This window comes from Dipteris shenzhenensis, chromosome 5 (genome assembly GCF_047967505.1).
Source record: "Dipteris shenzhenensis isolate YYH24624 ecotype China chromosome 5, Dip_SZ_1.0, whole genome shotgun sequence".
NCBI classification, from domain to species: domain Eukaryota; kingdom Viridiplantae; phylum Streptophyta; class Polypodiopsida; order Gleicheniales; family Dipteridaceae; genus Dipteris; species Dipteris shenzhenensis.
The window spans coordinates 2,012,738-2,037,517 of NC_141600.1; the positions used below are offsets into that span (position 1 = coordinate 2,012,738).

A 24,780-nucleotide genomic window follows, 5' to 3' on the forward strand; every position below is an offset into this window, starting at 1 on the left:
GGATGACGTAATGAAACTTCATGATGGCCGAGCAAAGGATCACGAGGAACTATGAACTGAGTTCATTGCATATGAGATTAACCTCCTAGCCAATCTATTTAATGAAGCCGTATTTAATGAAGCCGTTTGCTTGGGGTTTCCACGCACCTAGACCATCAAAACTATCTCACCCATCCACAAGGCAAGGGATCCCATGAACTTGGAGAACTACAGGACCATTATGATTGGACATGTCATGTCCAAGATTTATGCATCAGTACTTGATTACGAGATCAGCTGATTTGTGGAGTATTGAGGACTCAGAGAAGCAGGACAGGCCGGTTTCAGGTGAGATCATGGGACCATGGACCACATTCTCGCGCTCAGATGTATCATCGAGGAGGCGAGGGCATGGAAGTAGAGGTTTTACTATTGCTTTGTGGATTTCCGCAAGGCATTTGACACCGTTCCGAGAGCCCGCCTCATACGACGCCTACAGGATTTGTGTTACGACCATGAGATCATTTGGGCTGTCATGGCACTTTATGAGCGAGCTTCAGACAGAGTCCAGACAGGATCTGGATGGACAGACGAGATCATGAGCACTATCGGGATCAAACAAGGGTGCCCATTATCACCTACCTTGTTTGGCCTCTACATCGACGAGCTTGAGATAGTGATGCAGGCACAAGGTGGGGTAGGCTGCTCTCTCGCGGGCACGCTGATCCGGATATTACTTTATGCAGATGGAGTGGCTCTCTTGTCTTCCTCAGCAGAGGGGCTCCAGAGACACCTGGATGCACTACAGTCCTTTTGTGAGTCTCATGATTTGAAAGTCAACTTGGGTAAAACCAAGGTTATGATCTTCAATACATCTCGACTCGTCATGCGCGATGAGCATTTCACATTTGATGGGTCCCCTGTTGAGGTAGTTTCATCATACACTTATCTGGGGGTCGTCTTTTCCGGACCCACCTTCACCATGAGACCCGCAATGTAGGCGCGCCTCAGCAAAGGATATGCTTCATTGGCTTGACTAGAGAGATAGTGCTTCCACTCTCATTTTCAGGGTCCACGGACCAAAGGGTTGCTCTTTGACTCCTTGGTCCGCCCTGCGAAGATGTATGGCAGCCCATGCTGGAGGCTAGATTTGTCGGATACAGAGTGGGCCAGGGTGGAGCGGCTACAGGTTCTCATGTTATCACTGATGATCCGTGGTAAGCCATCTGTCCCTCACCAAATCATTCAAGTAGAGTTTGGGTCACCCCCATTACAGCTAGATGCTGCATTTCAGGTCATTACATATCTGTACCGAGTCAGGTAGTATGGGGATTACACATCCGGGCGTAGCAGGATACCATGGCTAGCATTGTCTTCTTCTATGGCACTTGCAGTAGGGGGAGATCAGCAGTGTTGGTATGCACGCACAGAGAGATGGTTTGCAGGACTAGGGCTCCACATGGACAGACTACCTCCTTTCCAGTACAGCATGGATGCTCCTTTCTCTCCCCTCCTATCACGCGAGGTCAACCAGGTTATACGTGAGGATCTACTACAGCTACACACATTCCGGACTTGGTTAGGCCCGAGTGATCTTCCAGTGAAGCTGGGCCTCTACAAAGATCACTTCCTACATATCACAGCGGAGCGTTTCTTTGATCCACCAGGATACATGCAGATTCACCTACCCCACTCGCTGAGGATCTCCCTTGGGCAATTCTGGGTCTCTTCACACAGACTTTGTATCGAGGGCGGCCGAGCAGAGCGGTTACCCAGGGAGAGGCGCATATGCACATTGTGTGACATGCAGGAGGTTGAGACAGAGGAGCATTTCATCTTCAGGTGTCTTGTTTACTATGAGATCCGAGGGCGTTTCTACTGCCTCTTCAGAGATAGTTATGGGATGTTGGCCCATGTCCTCTCCTACCTAGACCAACGATGCTTGGCTGGTTTCATTCATGAGATGCTCAAACACCGTGATAGGATACTCCGAGCATGGAGACATGAGCAGACTTCTCCCTCGACTGATACCTCTCAGAGCTCTATCACGTAGTTCTTTCAGCCAGATCACATAGACCCCCACGAGGCGAGACCTTGACATGACCGTGACCCGGAGCCTGTGACCCGACAGCTCAGACAGAGGGTTGACTCACAGATCACACTTGGGGACATCCCCTCCTTGTTTAGGGTCAAAGCCCGCGACCGACGGGGGTCACAGTGGCCTTGGTTAGACGCAGAGCTACGACCACGAGACGTACCAGGACTGCACCCTTGAGGGGGCGACAGCGTTCTATTGCTGACTTCATGCCTCCACTTCCACTTCGCGCCGCTCCACAATGATCAACCTTGTGAGAGATGATCGGTATAGAACTACTACGTTGTTTGATCCTCATACACCTCTTGTATTCACACGCTCGTGGTAGTGAGCACTCTGGGCTCTGATGAGTCTCATGTAAAAGACAATGTCTCATCCTATGTGGGAAGTTCCTTGGCTCTGTTCATAAGGTTCCATTATGATTCCAAACAGTACATGTAAGGATCTCGGTCCGTGAGTCTCATAGACCCCGCCTTCCTAAGTGGATGTGTCAATGGGCCCTCGTCACGAGGAAGAAGTGTATGAGCGTTGAAGGAGGAGGGAGAATAGGAGGATAACGAGGATACGATTAGATGTCACCTCAACAAGTTCTTAGACAAGTGGTGGGTTGGACGTATATAATATACTCCCCTCCACAGTCCCCTCTAATTCGCACTAGGATACTATTACAGTAGTCCTTTTTCCCCCCTTCATTAAAACGGATGAAAAATTGACCATTGTAGAGCATCTCATTATAATTAATGTGAGGAGATACAAGGCCATCTTGTTGCAATCAATAAGTTAGAAACACAAGAATGTCAAATGCCCCTAGATATAGCTTATTTGATTAATATAAGAACTTGTACTAGCATTGTTGACCATCACGGGCTCTGTGTGTGTGTGTGTGTGTGTTTCACCCACACACCAAAAAGTGTGTGTGCACACACACGTGCGCACATGTGTATGTATGTATGTATGTTAATAGTGCCTACTTGCTTCATCAACAATTTCAGAACATGGTGAGAGTGGCTGTCCGTCCCCTCCTCTCACATGCTCAGGAGGATATGGATTTTGCTTGGATCAGCCTTGCTCATCGTTTACAGGCTGTTATTCAAGACTATGGACGGAGTTACATGGAAAACCTTCGGCTCAAGATAAAATGGGCTCAATCCCACAAGCAGCAAATGGATGCAATCAGTTCTCATAGGCAGCTTACTTCTTCTGAACAGGATTCTTGTGCTTATGCGGCTCATATCATCCATCAAAATGATCTTCGCAAATTAAAGAAGTGGCAAATCCGAGCTCGTATGAAACCCCTTTTGGATAAGGGCTGCTCCTCCAAAGCCTTTTTTAAAAGTCTCCATGCGGATAGGCGAAAGGAGGATATTTGCAGGATCAAGAAAGCTGATGGCACCTGGACCACTTCCAAATCAGACCTGGAATTGCAATGTTTTAGTCACTTTCAGCAGCTCCTTTCTTCTCCACCTGATCATTTGATGCAAGTAAATGCAGTCAGGTCTCAATTTCTTATGCATGTTCAGCCTATAGTATCTCGGGAACAGGCCCTTACATTGGAGCAGCCTTTTCTGCTTAGTGAACTGGAAGATGCTTTGAGTCATCTACGCAAAAGCAGCTCCCCTGGTTGGGATGGACTGACTGTTGAATTCTTCCGTGCATTTTGGGGTGATCTCAAGATTACTCTCCTTCTAATGATCAATCATGCTTGGGCAGAACAATCTCTACCTCCATCCTGGAAACATGGCCTTGTAAAATTGATTCCCAAAAAAAGGTTGTGTGAGACGATGGCTGATTGGCGGCCTATTTCCCTCATGCCTGTCATTTACAAACTCATTGCTAAAATGATTGTCCTCAGGGTTCGCTTCCTCTTGCAAGCAGGACTTCATCCTAGGCAGTATGGGTTTGTCCCCAGGAGGCAGATCACTGACAATATCTCCAATGCCTTGCTTGCGATTGAGTATGCTAAATATTCTAAACAAGATGTTCTCATTCTGCAAGTAGACATTGCGAAAGCTTTTGATACTGTCCATTGGGATTTCATCTCTCAAACTATGCAAAAATTGGGATTTGGCTCTCGACTTGTCCACATCATTTACTGGCTTTATTCTCATGCCACTGCACAGTGCTTGCTTGGTGGTGGGTTGTCAAGAACCTGGACTATGACTCGCTCAGTGAGACAGGGTTGCCCTTTCAGCTCCTTACTGTATGCCATTGCTACCCATCCGTTACTCTTGCATATGGACTATCTGGCAGATACAGGACAGCTTCATGGTTTGCAAATTCCAGGGGCAAAGTCTTTTCTTGCACAGGCCTATGCTGATGATTCATTCTTCATGCCAAGGAATTCTCAAAGTGATCTTTCTTGTTTGATGCATACACTGAATGACTTTGGTATAGCTGCTGGACTGCATATCAATTTTCAGAAATCAAAACTTCTAGCTTTGAAAGAAGCTGATTGGCATGCACTGTTTTGGCCAGGCCACATTATCTCTTCCTTTACTATTGTCAGACATCTCGGATACCCCATTGGCTGGAATATTACTCCGCAACAACAGCTCAAATGGGTGCTTCAAAAGATCAATAAGAAGCTGGAATACTAGCATTTGTCCACTTGGCCTCTACATGTTCGACTCCGGATAGTACAGTCCATCATTATGGCATATGTGCAATTTTATCTGCCTCTTCTTCCTTGGTCTTTCAAGCATTTGGCTTCTTATATGTCCCAAGCTATGGAGATATTTTGGAAAAGTAAATCTCTTAAAAAAGCTTTGAGACTACTACCTATGCTGTCTATTTGTTCACCCAAGACTCATGGGGGGCTGAATATTCTCAATCTCCAGGTTCATATGTTGGCAAGAAAGAGCACTATGATTGCTGATTTTTTTCAGCAAAACCAACCATGGGCTATTATGTTAGCAGCTATGTGTGGAAACATGGCTTCCCATGCATATGGGCATTGGATTACAGATCACTGGGAAGCAGTTTTGTCTAATTTTCAGGGAAAAATTCCTGGTTGCCCTGTTTCTACTGCTTTTATTCATGATTGGAAGAGAATTCTTTCATATGCAAAATGGACAGGTGCTTCCTCTCGTCATGGCAACTCCTTTCGATTGGAAAGCATCCATTGGAGCAAGGTGTTTGCATCGCCTCTCGCTTTACAGGCACCTATCAAAGCATATAATCTCATGAAATTGGGCATAAGATTTGTTGGTGATGTTGTGGATCAACAAGGCTATACACTTTCATTTCCACAAGCTTGCAGGACATTTTCCTTGGGTCTGCATCATAGATCCATTTGGAGAACACTTTCAATTATGATGCAGCCATTTGTTCCGGTTCCTCCACTGTTTGCACAGGACAGATTAATGGACTGGAATTTGACTTCCATACCTCCTGCTGCATACACACTTTCGATACACAATCTGACTGCCTCGAAGGTTTACAGATTTCTTCTTCCACAGCCATGGATTGACAAGCATGCCAACACTCTTTGGAATTTGGATAGGCCTTTATCTTGGTGGCAATCCCGTCTCATGAAAATCTGGAAAACAAAATTGCCATTGAAACAGAGGCTTTTCTTTTGGAGATGTATAGTGGGAGCCTTTTCCATTGGCGTGAAATTGGCAGCTCGCCGCATTGCTTCTCCTTTCTGCCCCCGTTGCTCTCATCCTCGCGAGACAGTTCCTCACTTATTATGGTTTTGCCCGCACTCTCGCACATTGATCACTCAGGTTTCTCATTTACTGCGGCTTCGGTTCCCTTCTATCAGATTTGGGAAACTTTTCTGGATGTTTGGATGCTGCTCGTCTCAGATGTCTCCATTCCTCCTTTTCTTTCATTGGACTCGCTTTTGGGTATTATGGACCATCTGGACACAGAGACTGCACTCTAGGATGGGTCAACAGTTTCCTCAGGCATATATTTTCTTCAGAATGTCCCTTAAGCAGTCTTTACATGACAGTATTGCTGCAAGGGATTTGGATGCTACTTGCCTTGAAGTGTTCTCTACTTGTTTTTGAGTTCTTCTATTGGGCTCTCTTTCGGAGTTCTTTGCTAGTGTGTGGGAGACCTCCCATATTGTAAATTTATGAGCATATAAATACAATGGATTTTACCAAAAAAAAAAGTATGTATGTATGTATGTATGTATGTATGCTGGTGCACATGCACGCGCGCGCACACACACACACATATACAAATTTAATTATTTATTCGTTTGTTTAGTTGTTTGTTTATGTATGTATGTATGTATGTAAAATTGAAAACTTCCTCTTGCATGAGAGAGCCCTAGGATGCTGTGTGTGTGTGTGTGCGCGCGCACACACATGCGCGGTGTGTGTGTGTGTGTGTCAGAGGTGGGTGTGCGTGAGAGAGAGGTGGTGTGTGAGAGAGAGAGAGAGGTGTGTGAGCTCTAGAGCCTCAAGCAACCAGCCCGTGAGCCTTAGCTCCCAGCTGCGCTGCATCAGAGCCCAAAAACCGGTGATCTGGAGCATTTATCACCAGCCGTACAGCCCGTCAGAGCTCCGTACGGATTCCGTACAGGTGTACGGCCTGTACGGACATTTCCGCTTGCTACAGTTTTGCTACTCCCAGTCCATCTCCGGTTCCTGGATCGTTTCCATGCAGGGTTTTGCTTCTGGACTACATCCACGCGCTGATTTTGAAGGCTTTTGCTCCCGTTTTTTCTCCTCTTCAGTCTTTGGGTTTGCTGCACCTTTCCCATCGCCAAAATCTTCCTTTTTCCTCTAAAATATAGTTCATCTGGGTTTTTTTACTGGTTTTTCTCTCTTCTTCCTCTACAAAACTGTTTATTATCTTTTCTCGACCTCTACATCCCTCTTTCCCTTCTCTCTCTTTACAAATATACTCTTTTTCTCTTCTCTGTGGGCTTCCTGTGGGCTTATTTTGGGGACTGGTTTTTTTCCTCCACTACCCTTTTACAGGTACCTCCTTTCTGAGTTCCACTTTTTACAAAGCCATGGTTGAATATTCCTATGAAAAAACGTTTCAAAAGGAGCGTTCGGTTCACTGCAAGAAGCAAAAGCAGGCTGAGGGTCAGCATGACGCGGTACATGATACTCTTGAGGCCCAACTAGTCTATGATGTCATGCATGAAGGATTTGCAGACACAAGGAAAAGTGGAAAGACTCGGTTCCTTCAGTTAGCCTCATGGTTGAAGTAGATGAAATTGTGGATCCAGTCAGAGAATATGCTAAAAATGCAGTCATATTATTTTTTCCAGGCCGGATGCCACCTGCCGTAGAGATAGGCAACTGGTTGACTCGCACACTGGCTGGCTCGTTTGTTCGCAAAGTACACTATGCAGCCAGGGGGTTTTTTGAGGTTATCATGTTGGATGAGATACACAGACAAATGCTTTTGGAACATTCGCCTCTCTTTTTTGGGCAGCAAATGGTGCATGTATTGCCATGGTCTCCCACAAGGGATTTTCAGGCTTTAATCCGACACAGATGCCCGGTCTGGGTTGAAGTTGTAGACTTCCCACAATGCATGGCCTCACTCTTGCCTAAAATTGCAGCATCTTTAGGCAAAGTGGTCTGCCCACCACGGCCTAGTGGCAACTCGAATCGATTTTGCATTCTCTGGGATACTGATAATCCCACACCGGACTCTTATTCAATCACGGTGAATAATGTGGACATGGGAAGTGCTTTTTATAAACTGAAATGGGGATTATTTGCAGGGGCTTGTTTTGAGTGCAAAAAATTTGGACACATGGCTTTACAGTGTCCAATGAATCAACATAAAATGCCTCCTGCCACTTTGCCGGTTCAAATGCCTACTAAGGATGCTCCTACCTCCATTGCAAATAAAACCATGTTGTGTCGTGGAGGAGTCAAAGGGATTTCTTGAATTTCAAGGGGGGGAACCAGGGTAGAGTATTTTCGAAGACGTTGGCCCCAATGGAGGTGTATGTGAATTTGGTGAGCATTGGTGTCGGAGGTGTTGGCCGGAGCATAGCTGCATGCAAGTGAAGAAGAGGTTGCTGCTTTGTTGTCTACTCCTCAGGTGGCTACTTCTTCTCAGGGGAGAGGCCTTGACCCTGAGATAGAAATGTAGGGCTGACATCATGAATTTTGCTGCTGTACATAGTTGTTATATTACTATAAATATCTGTAAATATGACTGCTCATATCAAATGTTTTACACTCAATGTCCAGGGGCTGTGTGACAGTAGGAAATGGAAATCTGTGTGGCTGTACATCAATAGATTTCAGCTTGACATAGTGGCATTACAAGAACACAACCAACACGTCTATGCAAGAAAGACACGACACTACTGTGGTTATGATATTTTCTATGCTGGGGAGCACTCTTTCTCAGGGGTAGTCCTTCTGATCAAACATGAGCTTCAGCCAGTTATCGCTTTAAATGACAACAAAGGCAGATGGCTTGTTCTTCAATGCATTATTCGAGGAGAGGTGTTTGAATTTGCTTCTGTTTATGCACCTCAATCCTCTAGAGAAAGAACTGCAATTTGGGATGCCATGCAACAATATCCATGGAGATATCATGCCTTCATATGTGGGGATTTCAATAATGCTCCACAACAAGGTGACAATACCTCTAGACATGATCATATGTTAACTCCTGAAAGGCATGCATGGTCCCAATTACTGATGCATCTGGATTTGGTTGACCTTTGGAAGGAATTGCAGCCTTTGTCACCTGGATACACCTTCCAACATAATGCCCTTTCTTCTTATCAGGCACGTCTGGATCGATGGTATAGTGTAGCTCAACAACAAAATGGGGATTTTACATGCAAAATGTGGATTGACTATGCCTTTGTGCATTCAGATCATGCACCTCTATGGTTGCGGCTATCCTTTCATGCTATGCCAGATGATAGATTGCCACAAAGGCGACATCTGATCGTAAACAATAGCTATTTGCAACATGCTGCTTTCAAGGCCGTGGTTACTGAAGCATCTCATTCTCTGTCTTCTCGCAACCATATTCATATTGATGATGCCTGGGATTCTTTTGTTTCCAAAATGCAAGTTGTGATTAGAGCTTATGGCAAGTCTTACATGAAGACTCTGAGGGAAACCATTGCTCAGGCCAAATTCACTTGTCAAGACCTCACTGAACTCAGCCATCTTTGTTGTCCATGCATGAGTAAACAACACTATGCCAGGCCAAACATTGTCTTAAACTAAATGATCACAGGAAATTGGCTAAATGGGAGACTAGAGCAAGACAAAGAGCCTATACAGATAAAGGCTGCTCTTCAAAGAATTTTTCAAAAGTTTGCATCAAAGGAGACTAAAAACAGAAATTTGCAGGGTGCTTATGCCTAATGGATCATGGACCACCTCACGGTTACAGCTTGCTTCTGTTTGTGTGCATCATTTCTCTCAGCAATTTGGTTCTGCAGTTCCTCCCTCACAGCAGGTTTTGCTTGCACGAAATTTACTGTTGCAACATGTTTCTCCTATTATTTCCACTACTCAAGCTTTGGAATTGGAGGAACCTTTTACTGAGAGGGAACTGTCAGATGCAATCAAATCCTGTGGCAGATGAAAATCTCCAGGATGGGATGATCTAACAGTTGAGTTTTTTCTATAATATTGGTCTCTTTTGAAGCATACATTGCTACATATGGTGAATGCTGCATGGCAAAATCAAAAAATGCCAGACACATGGAAGAGAGGTCTTCTTAAACTCCTTCCAAAAAAGCAAATTGGTGAATCTTTGGCAGACTGGAGACCTATCACCCTTATGCCAGTCATTTACAAAGTCACTACCAAAATGATTGTCGATCGGCTAAAGGGGTTTTTACATGATGGGTTGCATCCTACCCAATATGGCTTTGTCCCGCGTAGGCATATCACAGATAACATTGCTAATGCCTATGTTGGAATTGAATATGCCAAATACACGCAGCAGGATGTTTTGTTATTGCTAGTTGATATTGCCAAAGCCTTTGATGCTGTTAAGTGGGATTTTATTTCATCGACTATGCAGGCATTGGGATTTGGCACAAAAATGCAGCAACTCATCACTTAGCTATATCAAGATAGTAAAGCTGCCTGCATACTTTCAGGGGATATTTCTACATCCTGGACTCTTGGTTGTTTTGTTAGGCAAGGATGTCCCCTAAGTGCTTTACTTTTTGCCATAGCCACTCATCCGCCACTCATCCAATGCTTCAATATCTGGACCACCTTTTAGACACTGACCAGTTGCACGGTTTGGAGATTCTTGGCAGTCATAGCATGATCGCTCAAGCATATGCTGATGATTCATTCTTTACCCCAAAAAATACTCGGAGTGATCTGTCCATGATTATGCAGGCTCTTTCTACATATGGATTGGCTGCTGGTCTTCGGGTAAATTTTCAGAAATCAAAATTGTTGCCGTTGCATGCACAGGAATGGCACAGTCTTCTGTGGCCTGGGAAAATTGTCCCCGCTTCTCAATTCATTCGACATCTTGGCTATCCTCTAGGTCAGGGACTCACCCGTTCCCAACAAACTGATTGGGTGCTAACAAAGTTAAGGGCAAAACTTGAATATTGAAAGCTTGCAACTTGGCCATTACATGTTCGTTTGCGAATCACACAATCCATTTTGATAGCATACATACAATTTTATCTGCCTCTCATTATGTTCACTAAGGCAGATCTAGTTTCCTTTATGTCAGCTATCATGGAAATTTTCTGGTTTTCAAAAAATGGCAAGAAAAGTTTCAGATTACTCTCTATGCATCGTCTCTGTTCTCCAAAGATGCACGGGGGTCTGAACATTCTCAATATTCAAATGCATTTACTTGCTCACAGAGGGAAAATGATGATACAGTTTATACAAGGAGATCAGCCTTGGGCTTTCATGATCCGCTCTCTCTTATTACATATTCATACTTCTGCCTTTGGGCATTGGTAGCCTACTCAGTGAGATTTCTTATCTGGCTCTATCCAAGGCAAGATCAGAGGCTGCCCTTTTGTCTCTTGCCCACTTCTTGATTGGAAACATATCTTATCCCACTTGGAATGGCATGGTAGAGATTCTCTGTCGGGAAACTCTTTGAGGGCTGAGAATATTTATTGGTCTAAAGTATTCCACCCTCCTTTGGCCATACAAGAACCCAGACGTTCTTATTTTCTCTCCTTCAAAGGCATTTCATCCGTGGCGGATGTACTTCAGAATGATGGCACATTTTTATCTTTTTCTATGGCTGCTAGCAAATACGGTTTGGGAGCTCATTATCGTCCTTTCTGGCATAGGATTTCAGCAATACTTCAACCGTTCTTGCCGGTACCTCGTTTGGAACTTCAGAATAGGCTTAAGGATTGGATTTTACACTCTTCTTCCTCATCCGCCCGTCCCTTGAAGCTCTCACATATCACAGTGTCATCTCTGTATAAAGTGTTATTACCTCCGCCTTGGATTTCTGACAGAGCAAATACTGTTTGGCATATGGATCGCCCAATGAAGTGGTGGAGAAAACGGCTGCGTCTCCTTTGGCATTACAAAGTCCCTCTTCGGCAACAGCTTTTCCTTTGGCGAGTTCTGCTTGGCATTTTTCCATCTGGCCAGTTACTCGCACACAGACATATTGCTCCGGCTGTTTGTCACAGATGCCAGCACTCTACTGAATCTGTGCTTCACATTTTTTGGTTCTGTCCACATACTTGTGACTTCATCGCTCTCATCCGACAGAGGCTTCGAGCGAGATTTCCTACTGTTACCTTTGGCAGATTTTTCTGGTTGTTTGGTTTTCATCCAGTGAGACAGGGTTTTGACTTATTTTTTGTATGGGTACGCTACTGGACACTATGGACTTTATGGATGGACAGAAATCATAGAGTCTTTGGTGATCCAATATTTTCATCTTTTCTTTTTTTCAAACGATCTCTGCAGCAATCATTCTATGATTGTGTTCAGACTCGTTTGATTGATCAGGATGTGTATACAGCTTATACTGAGATCTTTAGCTGAGTACTAGTTACTTCATTTTCGAAGTAACTATGAATGTAATTATTTTACAGCAAAAAATTATTTTCGAAGTAACTATGAATGTAATTATTTTTCGAAGTAACTATGAATGTAATAAAAGATTTCTTCTCACACAAAAAAGAGTGTGTGTGTGTGTGTGTGTGTGTGTTTCTTGATTTTCCTTCTTTGAGATTGTGTTTACTTCCGTCACAAATTTGAAAACAGCCATTTCCTAGTTGTATTCCCATGCTTCTGACAATTATCGCCAATTTTAGGGGTTCTTTTACCGTATTACTACCATTTCAACAATATAATTAGTGGTTTGTGTGTGGAGATGTCACATTGTCATGGTGAGTTGGACCAGAATTTTCAGATTGTTCTCTTATATTACATCTGAGTCTTTCACAATGACATGGGAAGCAACTATTTGGGGCAGAGGCTCTGGTGCCTTTGCTTTATATGAGCCCAGGCTGGTGACCATGCTTTCCTCATCAGCGCCGTCTGAGACGTGGTCCTACAGATCTTAGCATCATGGACCCACAGTATTTGTTTTTTATTCTTATTCCTGCTCAGGATACCCTGTCTTCTTCACCGGCAAGTTCGGCTTGGGGGGTGGTTTCCAGCATTACATTGGTGGTGGATCTGGAGTTCGAGACAAGCACATGTTTTAGGTGGCCATCCATCCACTCAATGGCTCATATACTGGCTTCTATTTGGGAAGATCTTATTTTCACCATTAGGAGTGGGAGAAATTCTACTCAAGAAGCTTGCTACATATGTGTATGTATGTGTGTATATATATAGATATCTGATATGTGTAAATATACATAGATAATACATACATAGGAGCCTGGGGTCATGCAAGAGGAAGTTTTCGTAGCTAAAAGAAGGGAAATTTTAAATTTGTGTTTTTGTGCTCATACATTTTTATCTCCGAATATATTACATTGAAAATTCAACACTGTAGCCATATAAGAGGCAATTCTCTAAAAGGGATATGCTAAAGCTGGTTGCTCTGTCTACAAACTGACTATTTACAAGGATACCTGTAAGTAATTGACAATCATTGTCCCAACCACCTTTGCTTGGTTTATCACCCACCAAAAGATATTCATTTAACTTGCCTTTCAAGGGCATATATCGACTACAAGTTCTTAAAAACGTGCTCCCTTTCAGCTACTGTAACAAGTAAATAGAAATCCCCTCTTCTAGTGCATTTATATATTTTACAAGGCAGTACTAACCAATTAAAACTTTGCTTTCACGTTCTTCACAAGGCAGTGCTATATATAATCTGCTTCCCTTCAAGCTCAACAGTCCTCCACTGCTTTCACATGTCACAAGACAGCACTAACAAAAGGGTTCTTACTTGATGACCAGAAAACCATGACTCTTCTGCATGTTGCATGCTTGCATTTTTCACAAAATGTCATGCATGAAACCGGTATGCACAACCACTCTTGTTATGAGCAGTAGAATCGCATTAACCAATGTATTAACATTCTTCATGAAGTGAAGTAACATCTCTCAAACCATCATGTGATATTTTAAAGAGAGTATGAATGTAATCCTGTGTAAAATGGTCTACCAGGAGTCGTGAAGCCTGTAGCATGTTGAATTAAGGTTCCCCCTGAAACCAACCCCGTTTCAGTATGAAGTGTAACTACCATCCATCATAAGCTCAGACGTGGCTTGATCAGTATAATGTAAAATTTAGCAGATTTTCTGAAGTGAATCAATTTCTCAACTGCTCCACATAATAAAGATAGCTGTCTCAACTGTGAACCCATATGAAAACTATTCAAATAGAGTTCTAAAGGCATCCCTGCATGTTAACGCCCACTTTTTTTTTTAAAGCGTGGGCATTAGGATTGATTTTGATGCTCATGACAAAGTTTGTATTCACAACCCTCTAAAAAGAGAACAATCTATATTCCAAGCAATCTGCTTGGCTTCTTTCCTCTAGCATTAACATTTATGCTTCCAATATCCCCTCATTTGCATGTATTTTTCATTGCTTGAATCTGACGTAATCCCTGTTAATACTAGCAGTTTGTATTTTCTCACAAAGTAAAAGGAAAACCAAACCATGTTCGTCTTCACCTGATCATGGTAAAAAGTTCACACAGCCAAACTAACGTAAGCACCATGAAAGCCAGAAGTTGATCATCATAGAACTCAAACAAGAAGAAAAGAATCCCGATCATAATCTGCACAGCCACATTATCACAACCATCACATCAGAAATCCTGACCTACTGTTGCAAAATGCACAGGTTAAACAAACAAATATAATATATACTCCTGCACTATCCATAACTACTGGAATCACATGTGCATATAATTATGAGGCTTCAGAACAAATGATAATGTGTGAGGGCATAGAAGCACCCTGGTGTGCACATATATGTACCAAAATGCAACGTCAATGTGCGAACTCTTGCATCTATGTCAAGGCACGTGAGCCTTATTTATTGGAAATGTTGTTGCTGAGGAAGGGGCGGTACCCTCTCCCAAGGAAAACCAGTACAGCTGGCCGGCATATGACCTAAAATTCAAAGTGCTGTCTCCCGAGGACTTCGACATAGTACCCAGTTGCAATCCCTGATCCATCCCATTGGATGCAAACATGCAGTAGCTTGGGGTAGCAAATACCTAAACCACTACACTCGTATGCTAGCAGATAGACAAGCTATAGCAATCGACACAATTCATATTGATTGATGGTTAATAAAAAGGAGGGAAAGGGAGTTGTTACTTACAGGTACAAAGACTAAAGACTCAATGACATGTACGAAGATAAGCCTGAATGTAGGCAACCGATGTCGAGCATGGTACTGGAGTTGAACTGCATGTTTCTCCAAGCACAGACTCGTAATAAATGCACATCCTCATCTAAATCCATAATATGAAAACATCCATTGTCTCTGCTTCGTAAGTAGTCAAAACCCAACACTATACCTGTGAATTTAAGCATACGAGCTTGAGTCTCACGGAGCGTGAAGGAGACAGACATTGTTGTTGTAAAAAACACAAACAAGGACATGATGAGAACCCCACTCTTGGAAACAATGTAGCCTGCATGCCAACATATGTTGATAAGGTAACCACCATTATCAAATGCTGTCCAGGGTTTTAAATGAATCACTCAAGTGATGAATATAACAAATCCTACATTGCCAGAAATAATTTATTGTCCTTGCACTGATAAGGGAGCAGGCTGTAGTTGTTAAGCTTACAAGCTTACCGAATACTTTACTATGAGGCCTAGGGAGGACTTTGTCTGCGCAAACTTTCATAAAACAAGATACAAATGCGTGACAGACAGCAGACACAAATCTATGTGATATTATGAAGAAACAAATGCAAAATGCAGCCCCAAGAAATAGGTTGCCAGACATCCCAAATCCATTCGAATTACAAACAACACTCTACCAAAGTATAGGGCTTGGGCCAAACAAGTCATCAAAACTTCATATGAACTGATGTGGTTGCTGAGCTCACATAATCCTGTGGTTGTTATTAGGCACCCTCCTGGATATGTGAAAGTACAGCATACATTTATGTATAAGAACTGAGGGGATAGGACCGTCGTCTCTCAGTGGAGGTCTATTCCCCTCCTTGGCACTACCTACAAAATTATGTCCTAGACAGTAAGACTCAAACTCCAGCCCCTCCTACCCAACTTCATACATGACACTTAAACAGGTTTGTAGAGGGAAGGAGCATCTTTGATATATCTTCTCATTATGGCACGTAGTTGAATACGCCGAGGAAAGCCATCAGCCCTTCTACACGACTTTGACAAGGCTTATGACAGGGTGGACTTGAGTTTCTTGGAGGGGACTCTAGAACATATGTGCTTCTCTGAGCAGCGAAATTTTAGGAGTTTCCGTAGTTCGTCGCTAAGACCAAAAACAGGTTCTCACTCAGGGAGGTGGAGGAGACAGATCTCAGATTTTAACAAAGGGTGCCCGCTTGCCTCTTTACTTCTAAGTAGCTGAGGCAATGAGTCACTTCCTCCAGTCACAGATACAGATTATTGGACTCCATCTTCCCATCAAGAACGATGAGGATCTTCTTGACTGCAAGCCTGTGGATGATACTGCTATGTTCTTATTTAAAATGCTTCAGAGCAGCCTTGGAGGACTAATATATTGCAGTGGGAGCTCTTATCAACTAGTGGATTTTGGGTCAATGATGCAGATGCAGCGGGATGGAGAACTGAGGTGGGTTCTAGATGAATAGAGAGGGCACTACTGCTAGGTATCTGGGATGGCAAACATGTGATATCACCCCAACACAACAGTATACTCTACTTTTGGAGGAGAAAATTATTCTATTGGAGCTCCGCCACTTAAGACTTGGCCTCCAAAGCTCCCACGGTGAATCACATTTTATTAGCCTCTACATGGTACATCACATCTTGCTGATGCTTTTCATGCTCCTGTAGTGGCCATTGGTACAGAATTAGGAGTCTAGTTTGCAGTGAACAACCTTCCAGTGACGTAGCAGAACTAACAGAGCTGCACACCTGGTCATTCTATTGCTTATGCAATAATGCACCTCTTGGTTAGCACCATAGCACCAATTACTTGTCAAAATCGTGGTTGGCCAAATCACATATATAAGTGGCATGAACGTGCATAAAGCACCCTTTATCAATGCTTGAAAGATCGTATTCTGTTTCCCAGCTCAAGATTGCACACCTAAACTGGGTCCTCAGACTTGGCGGGCATCACGCTATTCCAGTCATATCACTTGACTCATGCATGCTCAAGGGATCCAGGGCCATGTCAGAATCTTCCCTTGCTGGCTTTATGAGCCAGAACTGATCCAACTATCTCCCTTGTGAAAGCTTGGGCAAGCTACTGTTGGGCAAAAGTTAGAATTCAGCCTGGGGATGCTACTAATTTAGCCGTAACATATTTTGCTCTATAAAATAATGATTCACATATGTTACATATATCAAGTGCTGTATTTCCTGACCGCAAAATTTCCTGTACTCCAGTGGAATAGACGTAACCACCCTATGCGCTTTTAGCTTATCATGGTGTGCAATATTATATGAGCTGAAGGCTGTCAAGATAAGCCATCTACATATTAAATTAATTTCAAAACAAGGCACTCCACTGGATCAAATGGCAACCTGAGGAACATTGTATTTTTTTTCAAGGCCCCTCCTTTGGAAAAGTGTCGAATATTTAGTAACTATATTTTGGATGAAGTATCATGATGTTTTACACTATTATTCATATACTTGTGCCTAGTATAATGCAGTCTAGTTCAGTTTTTGGCATAAAAATCGCATTTCAGTCAAATCTTTGGCAACATTTTTTAATTTTGGAGCCATATTTTCGCACAAAAATCCTTTGGGGAATTTGTAAATTCTGCCCAAAGAATATAAACTGCTGAGGAATATGCACAAAAGACTTTTGTTAATCTGCGGTCTGTTGGGGGTAAAGGCACATTGCCAACCCTTAATTAAAGAATTAAAGATAGGACACCTATGACTGTCTTAAGACAGTCATAGAGTAAACCTAATCCTAATAAAACACAACTGAGTTTGTGGTGTGGCTCACTATCACTTCACACCCGCACTAGAGTGTCACTCTCTCTCACTCTCACTCTCTTGCTCCCTTCCACTTCTCTTCCCCCTCTCAACTGGTATCAGAGCCTCCTCTCCCAAGCCCCCTCTTCCTTGTCTACTCCTTTCCGGACGTACGGCCAGATCCGTACGGCCGTACGTCGTCCGTACAACTGTACGGACGGACTGCGACGAACAGTGCGCAGGCGGCGGCGAACAGTGCGACAGCGCGGGCGCGGGTCAGATCGAGGTCAGATCGTGGTCACGGTGGTGGTCGCTGGTCGCGGGTCTCCGTGCACAGGAGCTGCTAGCTGCAGCTCGAGGCGCCGCATCCAGCTAGCAGCCAGCAGCTGCATAGCAGCTGCTACTAGCTGCTAAGCCTTTCGAGGCATTGTGAGGGCGCAGGGCAGCAGATCAGGGCGTCGTCGGGTTGCGATACTGCATCAGGCAGCTCCATAGCTGCGCGGCGCAGCTATTCCACGTCAACTGTACGGACTGTCCGTACAGTCGTACGGACGACAGTCCTTCATCCACCTGCAGGTACAGTACGGTTGGCGTCGTCGACAGCAGGGTACAGAAGTACAGCAGGACTTGTTTGTTTTGCTGCAAAGACTCAACTCGATTTATTTTTTTTTGGGAAGCGTGCCGTTGCGAGGACAGAAGTACAGCAGGAGCTTCTATGCATTTACTGAGCGCAATTCTCAGTTTTGGGTGACCTTATCAAAGGGCTTTTGCCTGGATGTGTTTGCAGTATATGCCTTGAGGCAGTGTGTAGCCAGGGAGCACACATTTGCTTTGTTTCCGCAGTGCATTTGGTGACATTTGTTGCAGGTCACATTCTTTGTACACACTTTGAAAATCTCAGTTGAGCCACGCTTGGTCAGGGCGCATCGAGTTTACTCGGTCCCTAACTGCCCATCGTTGACAGTGCTCAAAAGATTTTCTTCTTGGTGTCTGTACTTTGTGATTTGTGTTGTTACTGAGTACACAGGGGCAGTCTATGCATTGCACATTGTCAGGTACAAGTGTCAGAGAGTTTTCATATTGCATGCTACCTCAGTGTTGAGGTGTCCTCCACTTGATTCAGTTGTCAGATCAAGGGGCTTTTGCCCAGACTTTGTTTGATAGCACTTGGGTTACCGACAAAGATCTTCAGATGCATTTTCTTCCCTTGGTATAAGGGTGATTGCTTGGGATTTATCCCATTTACTGTTGCAGGCTTTGTAACAGGCTGAAGGATCATTTACTGTTTTTTTTTGGGGTGTTAGTCAAGTGGTTTCTGCAATTTAACTCAGTGCAAGACCTCATCTGAGGTGGGAGAAGTGATCAGTACAGTCAGTACAGCAGTGTTTACAGCAGTGTTAATGGTTTTGTCAGATGATTATGCACTGTTAAGCACTTGTTGAGCAGCAGCAGCAGTCTGAAATTACTGTTTTTATGCCTCTTTGAGCTCAGAACAGTTTGTCAGAAGGTACAGTAGTTGCAGGGACATTTACTGTTTTGCTGCAGATTTTACTGACAGTAAAAAACAGCACCATTGAGAGTGCTTCTGGCTCTAGAATAGAGCAGGCCTTTTCTGAGAAATCAGAACCTTTATTCAGCCTCTTTTACTTCCAGGGAGTCAGGTACTTTCCTCATCTGATATGGCATCAGGAGGAGGTGATTCTTCAATTCTGAACATAAAGAAACTGGAAGGAGCACATAACTATGCATTATGGGCAGAACAGTGCTTGAATGTACTTCTGTTAAAGAAGATTGCTAAGCCCATAAGGGTGAAGGGTGTCAAGCCATCTGATATGGCAGCTGATGACTGGGAAGAGCTTGATTTGTCCGCGAGGGCAGCTATCATGCTCACTATTTCAGACACTCTTGTGTTCAATGTACAGGCTGAAAAGACCTCTTATGGTCTATGGCAAAGACTAGAAGAATTATATGCCCAAAAGAGCTCAGCCAGTAAGGTTTATTGGCTGAAGAAGCTGGTTGATCTTCGCATGAAGGAAGGTAGAAATGCCTCAGATCCGATAATGGGGGTGAGTATGTGTCACATGCTTTTGTGCAGTTTTGCCAAGCTAAGGGCATCAAACAGGAACTCACAGCCCCTCATAATGCATCTCAAAATGGTGCAAGTGAGCGGATGAATCGAACTGTTCAGGAGAAGGTTCGATGTATGTTGTCTTATGCTGCATTACCCCATGGCTTTTGGGCAGAAGCCGTGCAAACAGCAGTTCACATTATTAACAGGTCACCAAATAAGGCTTTGGAGTTGAAAGTGCCAGAGGAGGTGTGGTCTGGCAAGCCACCCTCATATAAGCACTTACGTGTATTTGGCTGCGAGTGCTTTGCTCATGTACGCAAAGAACTACGCACCAAACTGGATCCAAAGTCTATCAGATGCATCTTTATGGGTTATGGTGACGAAGGTGAAATGGGGTACAGGTTATGGGATCCCGTTAAACGGAAGATTATACGCAGCAATGATGTCATCTTTAAAGAAGATAGTGTACACAAGGAACCCGTGCAACCTGTGGAATACAGGAGGGTTATTTATGATGATGTTGGACAGCAAAGAATGCCCATTTATATGCAGCAGCAGCCTGCTGCAGATCACCCTGTTCAAGAGGGTATACAGGCTGAAAATCAGCCAGATAATTTTGCCAATGATGCACCACTGGATGTGCCAACAGATGGGGCTGTAGAACAGCCAGATATGGTGGTACAGCCACCCGTCATGCATGAAGAACAGGCTGGACAGCAGCCTAATCCGGAACATTTTGTGAGGAGGAGCACCCGTGCACAACGGCCTCCTGCCAGGTTTGTTCCAGGAGCCAATAATGTGGCTGATTTTATCATGCTGACTGATTGTGGTGAGCCTTCCAGCTTCAAGGAAGCTATGGGAAGAACAGAGAAAAAGAAGTGGGAGAAAGCCATGCAGTCAGAAATGGACTCCCTACTTCAGAATGATACATGGGACTTGGTGCAGCTACCTGCAGGCAGAAAAGTTTTGCCATGCAAGTGGGTTTACAAAGTCAAAGTGGATTCAAATGCTTTACCTCGGTATAAGGCCAGATTGGTTGCCAAGGGATTTAAGCAGGAAAAGGGCATTGACTTTGATGAGATCTTTTCCCCTGTAGTCAAGATGACTACTTTGAGAGCAGTGTTAGCTCTTGTTGCTCATGACGACATGGATTTATGTCAGATGGATGTGAAGACAGCTTTTCTTCACGGAGATCTTCATGATGAGATCTATATGAGTCAGCCAGAGGGATATGCTGTTAAAGGGAAAGAACAGCTTGTGTGTAAGCTCAAGAGGAGCTTGTATGGACTCAAGCAGGCGCCAAGGGAATGGTACAAGAAGTTTGATGCCTTCATGCAGTCCCAAGGGTATCATCGGTGTGAGACCGATCATTGCTTGTACACCAAACGGGCAAAGGATGGCAGTTTGATGCTACTCATTCTATATGTGGATGACATGCTTATACCCGTAAATCTCAGCATGAGATCAGTGCTTTGAAGAAACAACTGCATAAGTCTTTTGACATGAAAGACTTGCAAATCATATTCTTGGCATGCGTATTACTCGTGACAGGTCCAAGGGACTTTTATTTCTGTCACAGAAAGAGTATATTGACAAAGTACTGCAGAGGTTTAAAATGGAGGGGGGGAAGTCCATTAGTACCCCGTTGCCTCCACATTTAAAACTCAGCAGTAAGGACAGCCCCAGATCAGATGATGATAAGGCTGAAATGGCCAAGGTTCCGTATGCATCTGCAGTTGGATCTTTGATGTATGCCATGGTTGCCACTCGTCCGGATATTGCTTTTGCGGTGGGAGTCATCAGCAGGTATATGGCAAATCCAGGCAAGCGGCATTGGGAAGGAGTGAAAGGTGTCTTGAGGTATCTCAAGGGTACCAAAGACTTGTGCATATGCTATGGTAGGCAGGATGCGTTGGTGCATGGCTTTACAGATTCAGACTATGCAGGGAATGCGGATAACCGGAAGTCTACTACCGGTTATATTTTCACATTTGCAGGAGGTGCTATATCATGGGTGTCTCGGTTGCAGAAATGCGTTGCACTGTCAACCACAGAAGCTGAATATGTTGCAGCCACTGAGGCTTGCAAGGAAGCAATATGGCTTACTCGGCTGGTGGGAGATTTGGGCATTACAGGAGATATGCCAGTTTTGCATTGTGATAGTCAGAGTGCTATCATGTTGGCAAAGAATCCGGTCTTTCATCATAAGACCAAGCACATAGAAGTGAAATATCATTTCATCAGGGAGGTACTGGAAGACAAGCGACTTGAGCTTGTGAAAGTACATACTGATGATAATCCTGCAGATTTGCTCACTAAGAGCTTGCCTAGAGAGCGGTTTGCACATTGCCGCCACATCATGGGATTAGGATGAGACCATTCTTACTTTATGGTCTTGTATACAGTAACTGTATATTGCTGTAATTTTTATTCTTTTCTCCCCTTTAGGCACATTGGCCTTTAGGTGGGAGGTTGTTGGGGGTAAAGGCACATTGCCAACCCTTAATTAAAGAATTAAAGATAGGACACCTATGACTGTCTTAAGACAGTCATAGGGTAAACCTAATCCTAATAAAACACAACTGAGTTTGTGGTGTGGCTCACTATCACTTCACACCCGCACTAGAGTGTCACTCTCTCTCACTCTCACTCTCTTGCTCCCTTCCACTTCTCTTCCCCCTCTCACGGTCACATATGTCTTTATGAATGATTGGTTTCACATCGATAGGATACCTCCTTTTCAGTACAGTTTAGATGCCCCTCCGGTACTCCCACCCACCATCCCGATTGGGCCACACACCAACTAGGTCATTCGAGAGGATCTCCTGTAGCTTCACACCTTTAGGACCTAGTTGGAGCCGAGGGAGCTTCCAAGGAAGCTGAGTTTCTACAGAGATTACTGTCTTCGTATTTCGGAGAAGGGATTCATCACACCACCGGAGCTTCGTATGCCTCACTCACTACGGATCTCCATCGGACAGTTTTGGGTATCATCACACCGCCTCCGCATAGAGAGTGGCAGAGCAGAGGGGATTCCTAGGGAGCATCACTTATGCATATTGTGCGACTGTCAGGAGGTTGAGTCGGAGGAGCATTTTATTTTCAGGTGCCCAGTGTACTACGAGATCCGAGGTCGCTACCACTGCCTCTTCAGAGACGGCTCCGGGCTCCTTTCTAGATTCCTTGCCTACCCAAATCAGAGATGCCTCACGGCCTTCATTCACGAGGGGGTCCGACATAGAGAGTACTTACTCAGGCGACGGGGCTTGGCCACATCATCAGACACCTCTCAGAGCATGATCATAGAGTTCTTCCCATCGAGTGACATTGATTGTCCAGTCTCTAGCCGCAGACGTGACAGAGACCCCGACTCGACGATCGCAGCACGACACACGAGACATCGAGGGGACACACAGATCACTCTGGGGGACCTCCCGTCATTGTTTAGACCCAGGATACGTCCCACGGGAGTCACGGTGGCTCTGGTCTTGCGTCGAGCCTCGTCCCGGAGACCGAGACGCACGGTACCCCTTGACGGGCACCAGCGTCCCATCACCGGCTATGCACCAGCCAGGGCGACATGACATACGGAGGATTCCGCTCCGCTCCAGTCTTTTTTCTTTTCATTGTTACACCTAGATGTATTTGATTATGTATGATTAGACTTAGGATTCAACAGGGTGATGATGCTCGTTTCAGTAGCTCCACCCTTACTGTGATTTGTATCAGGTTTTCTTCCAGTCTCATAGACCCATCTGCCTTCCGAAGACTCTAATAAAATTTCTTTCATTCTTTTTTTCTCAAAGGCAACCCCATGAAGTGTATGAGTCTTCTTTTTGTGCACTTTGTCCCATAGGCCCGCGAGGCCTCCCATGGACATTAATACATCTTTCTTTCTTTCTTTCTTTCTGCACCCATGGTAACCTACCTATGTCCTCCATCACTGGCTCAAGGCATTAGGATGCACAAGGTATCCAAACAATGAGAGGAAATATTTCTCTACCATTTCTCCCATCCTCCTACAGATAGAAGCATTTTCGGTTACCACATGTACCACATTCTGTAACCCCACCCCCAAATGGCCACACTAATGTATTGAAATATGAACTGCCTTGTTATCTTACTACCTGCCCTACCATCTTAACAATCATGGCTCGTGGGAAGTATGTGTCTAAGCAAGACAAGACCATAACTGTCACTATGCTTCATTTATTCACATCACTCACCTAATCCATCCATCTAGGCTGCACTTTGTTGACTCTGCCTATGTGGTCATCAAGCATGGTGGTGCGTATTTTGTTGTAAGTTGCAAATCCACCTCTGCCACTATTTTAATCATTCTTTGCCAGTTTTACGATAAACACTTCGCAAAACACGTTAAGCAGGACCTTTTTTAGAAACTTTTCGAGAATTTGCCTGGGATTTCGCCTAGAAAATGCGTAAAATAGTGCATGTAATATTATTATTTTTAACTATTATTATATAAACAATTATATGGAAACTCTCTCTCTCTCCGGAGACAGGTGGAGTGCGTGGATTGGGAATGGTGGTGGTACTATACAGGTCATCTCTCCAGGATGATCGCATGGGATTTCGCCTAGAAAATGCGTAAAATAGTGCATGTAATATTATTATTTTTAACTATTATTATATAAACAATTATATGGAAACTCTCTCTCTCTCTCCGGAGACAGGTGGAGTGCGTGGATTGGGAATGGTGGTGGTACTATACAGGTCATCTCTCCAGGATGATCGCATTAGTATTTATGCAACCTTGGTCAGATCATTAAGAGAGAATATACTTGTTGTAAGCTCTTATCTTTAGACAGGAGCTTTGCTTTTAAACAAGGAATCCATTAGTTTTTATGAGCACAGTTGGGTTTTCCAGATCTTAAATGAAGTACAATGAAAAATACAAAAGAGCCTTTGTCCAATGGGAACATTGAAACTCTGCCTAGAATAGTGATCTTGGTCTTTCAGTATTGCCAACCCCAGATGAGCACACACTTATAAAAACTGAGATACATACATTCTAGGTACAAATCCCTGGCAGGCTTGTTCAATGTCACGTGTTTTCAGAAGTAGTTTTCTGTATGGTAACACAAGGAGCGAGAAACTGGAAAATG

The 24,780-nt window shown here is 44.0% G+C and overlaps 1 protein-coding gene across 2 annotated transcripts in view; it reads right to left on the reverse strand.

Moving 5' to 3' along the window:
- LOC147901483 (S3 self-incompatibility locus-linked pollen protein) overlaps window positions 1–24,780 on the reverse strand; it is a 174,202-nt gene that overhangs the window by 14,265 nt on the left and 135,157 nt on the right. For both annotated transcript variants that reach the window (XM_087374617.1, XM_087374616.1), the window contains exons 9-11: window positions 14,994–15,110; window positions 14,795–14,880; window positions 14,137–14,243 (exon numbers count right to left, since the gene is read on the reverse strand). In XM_087374617.1, the coding sequence (XP_087230743.1) occupies window positions 14,137–14,243; window positions 14,795–14,880; window positions 14,994–15,110 (310 nt within the window). The remainder of the gene's footprint in view (window positions 1–14,136; window positions 14,244–14,794; window positions 14,881–14,993; window positions 15,111–24,780) is intronic.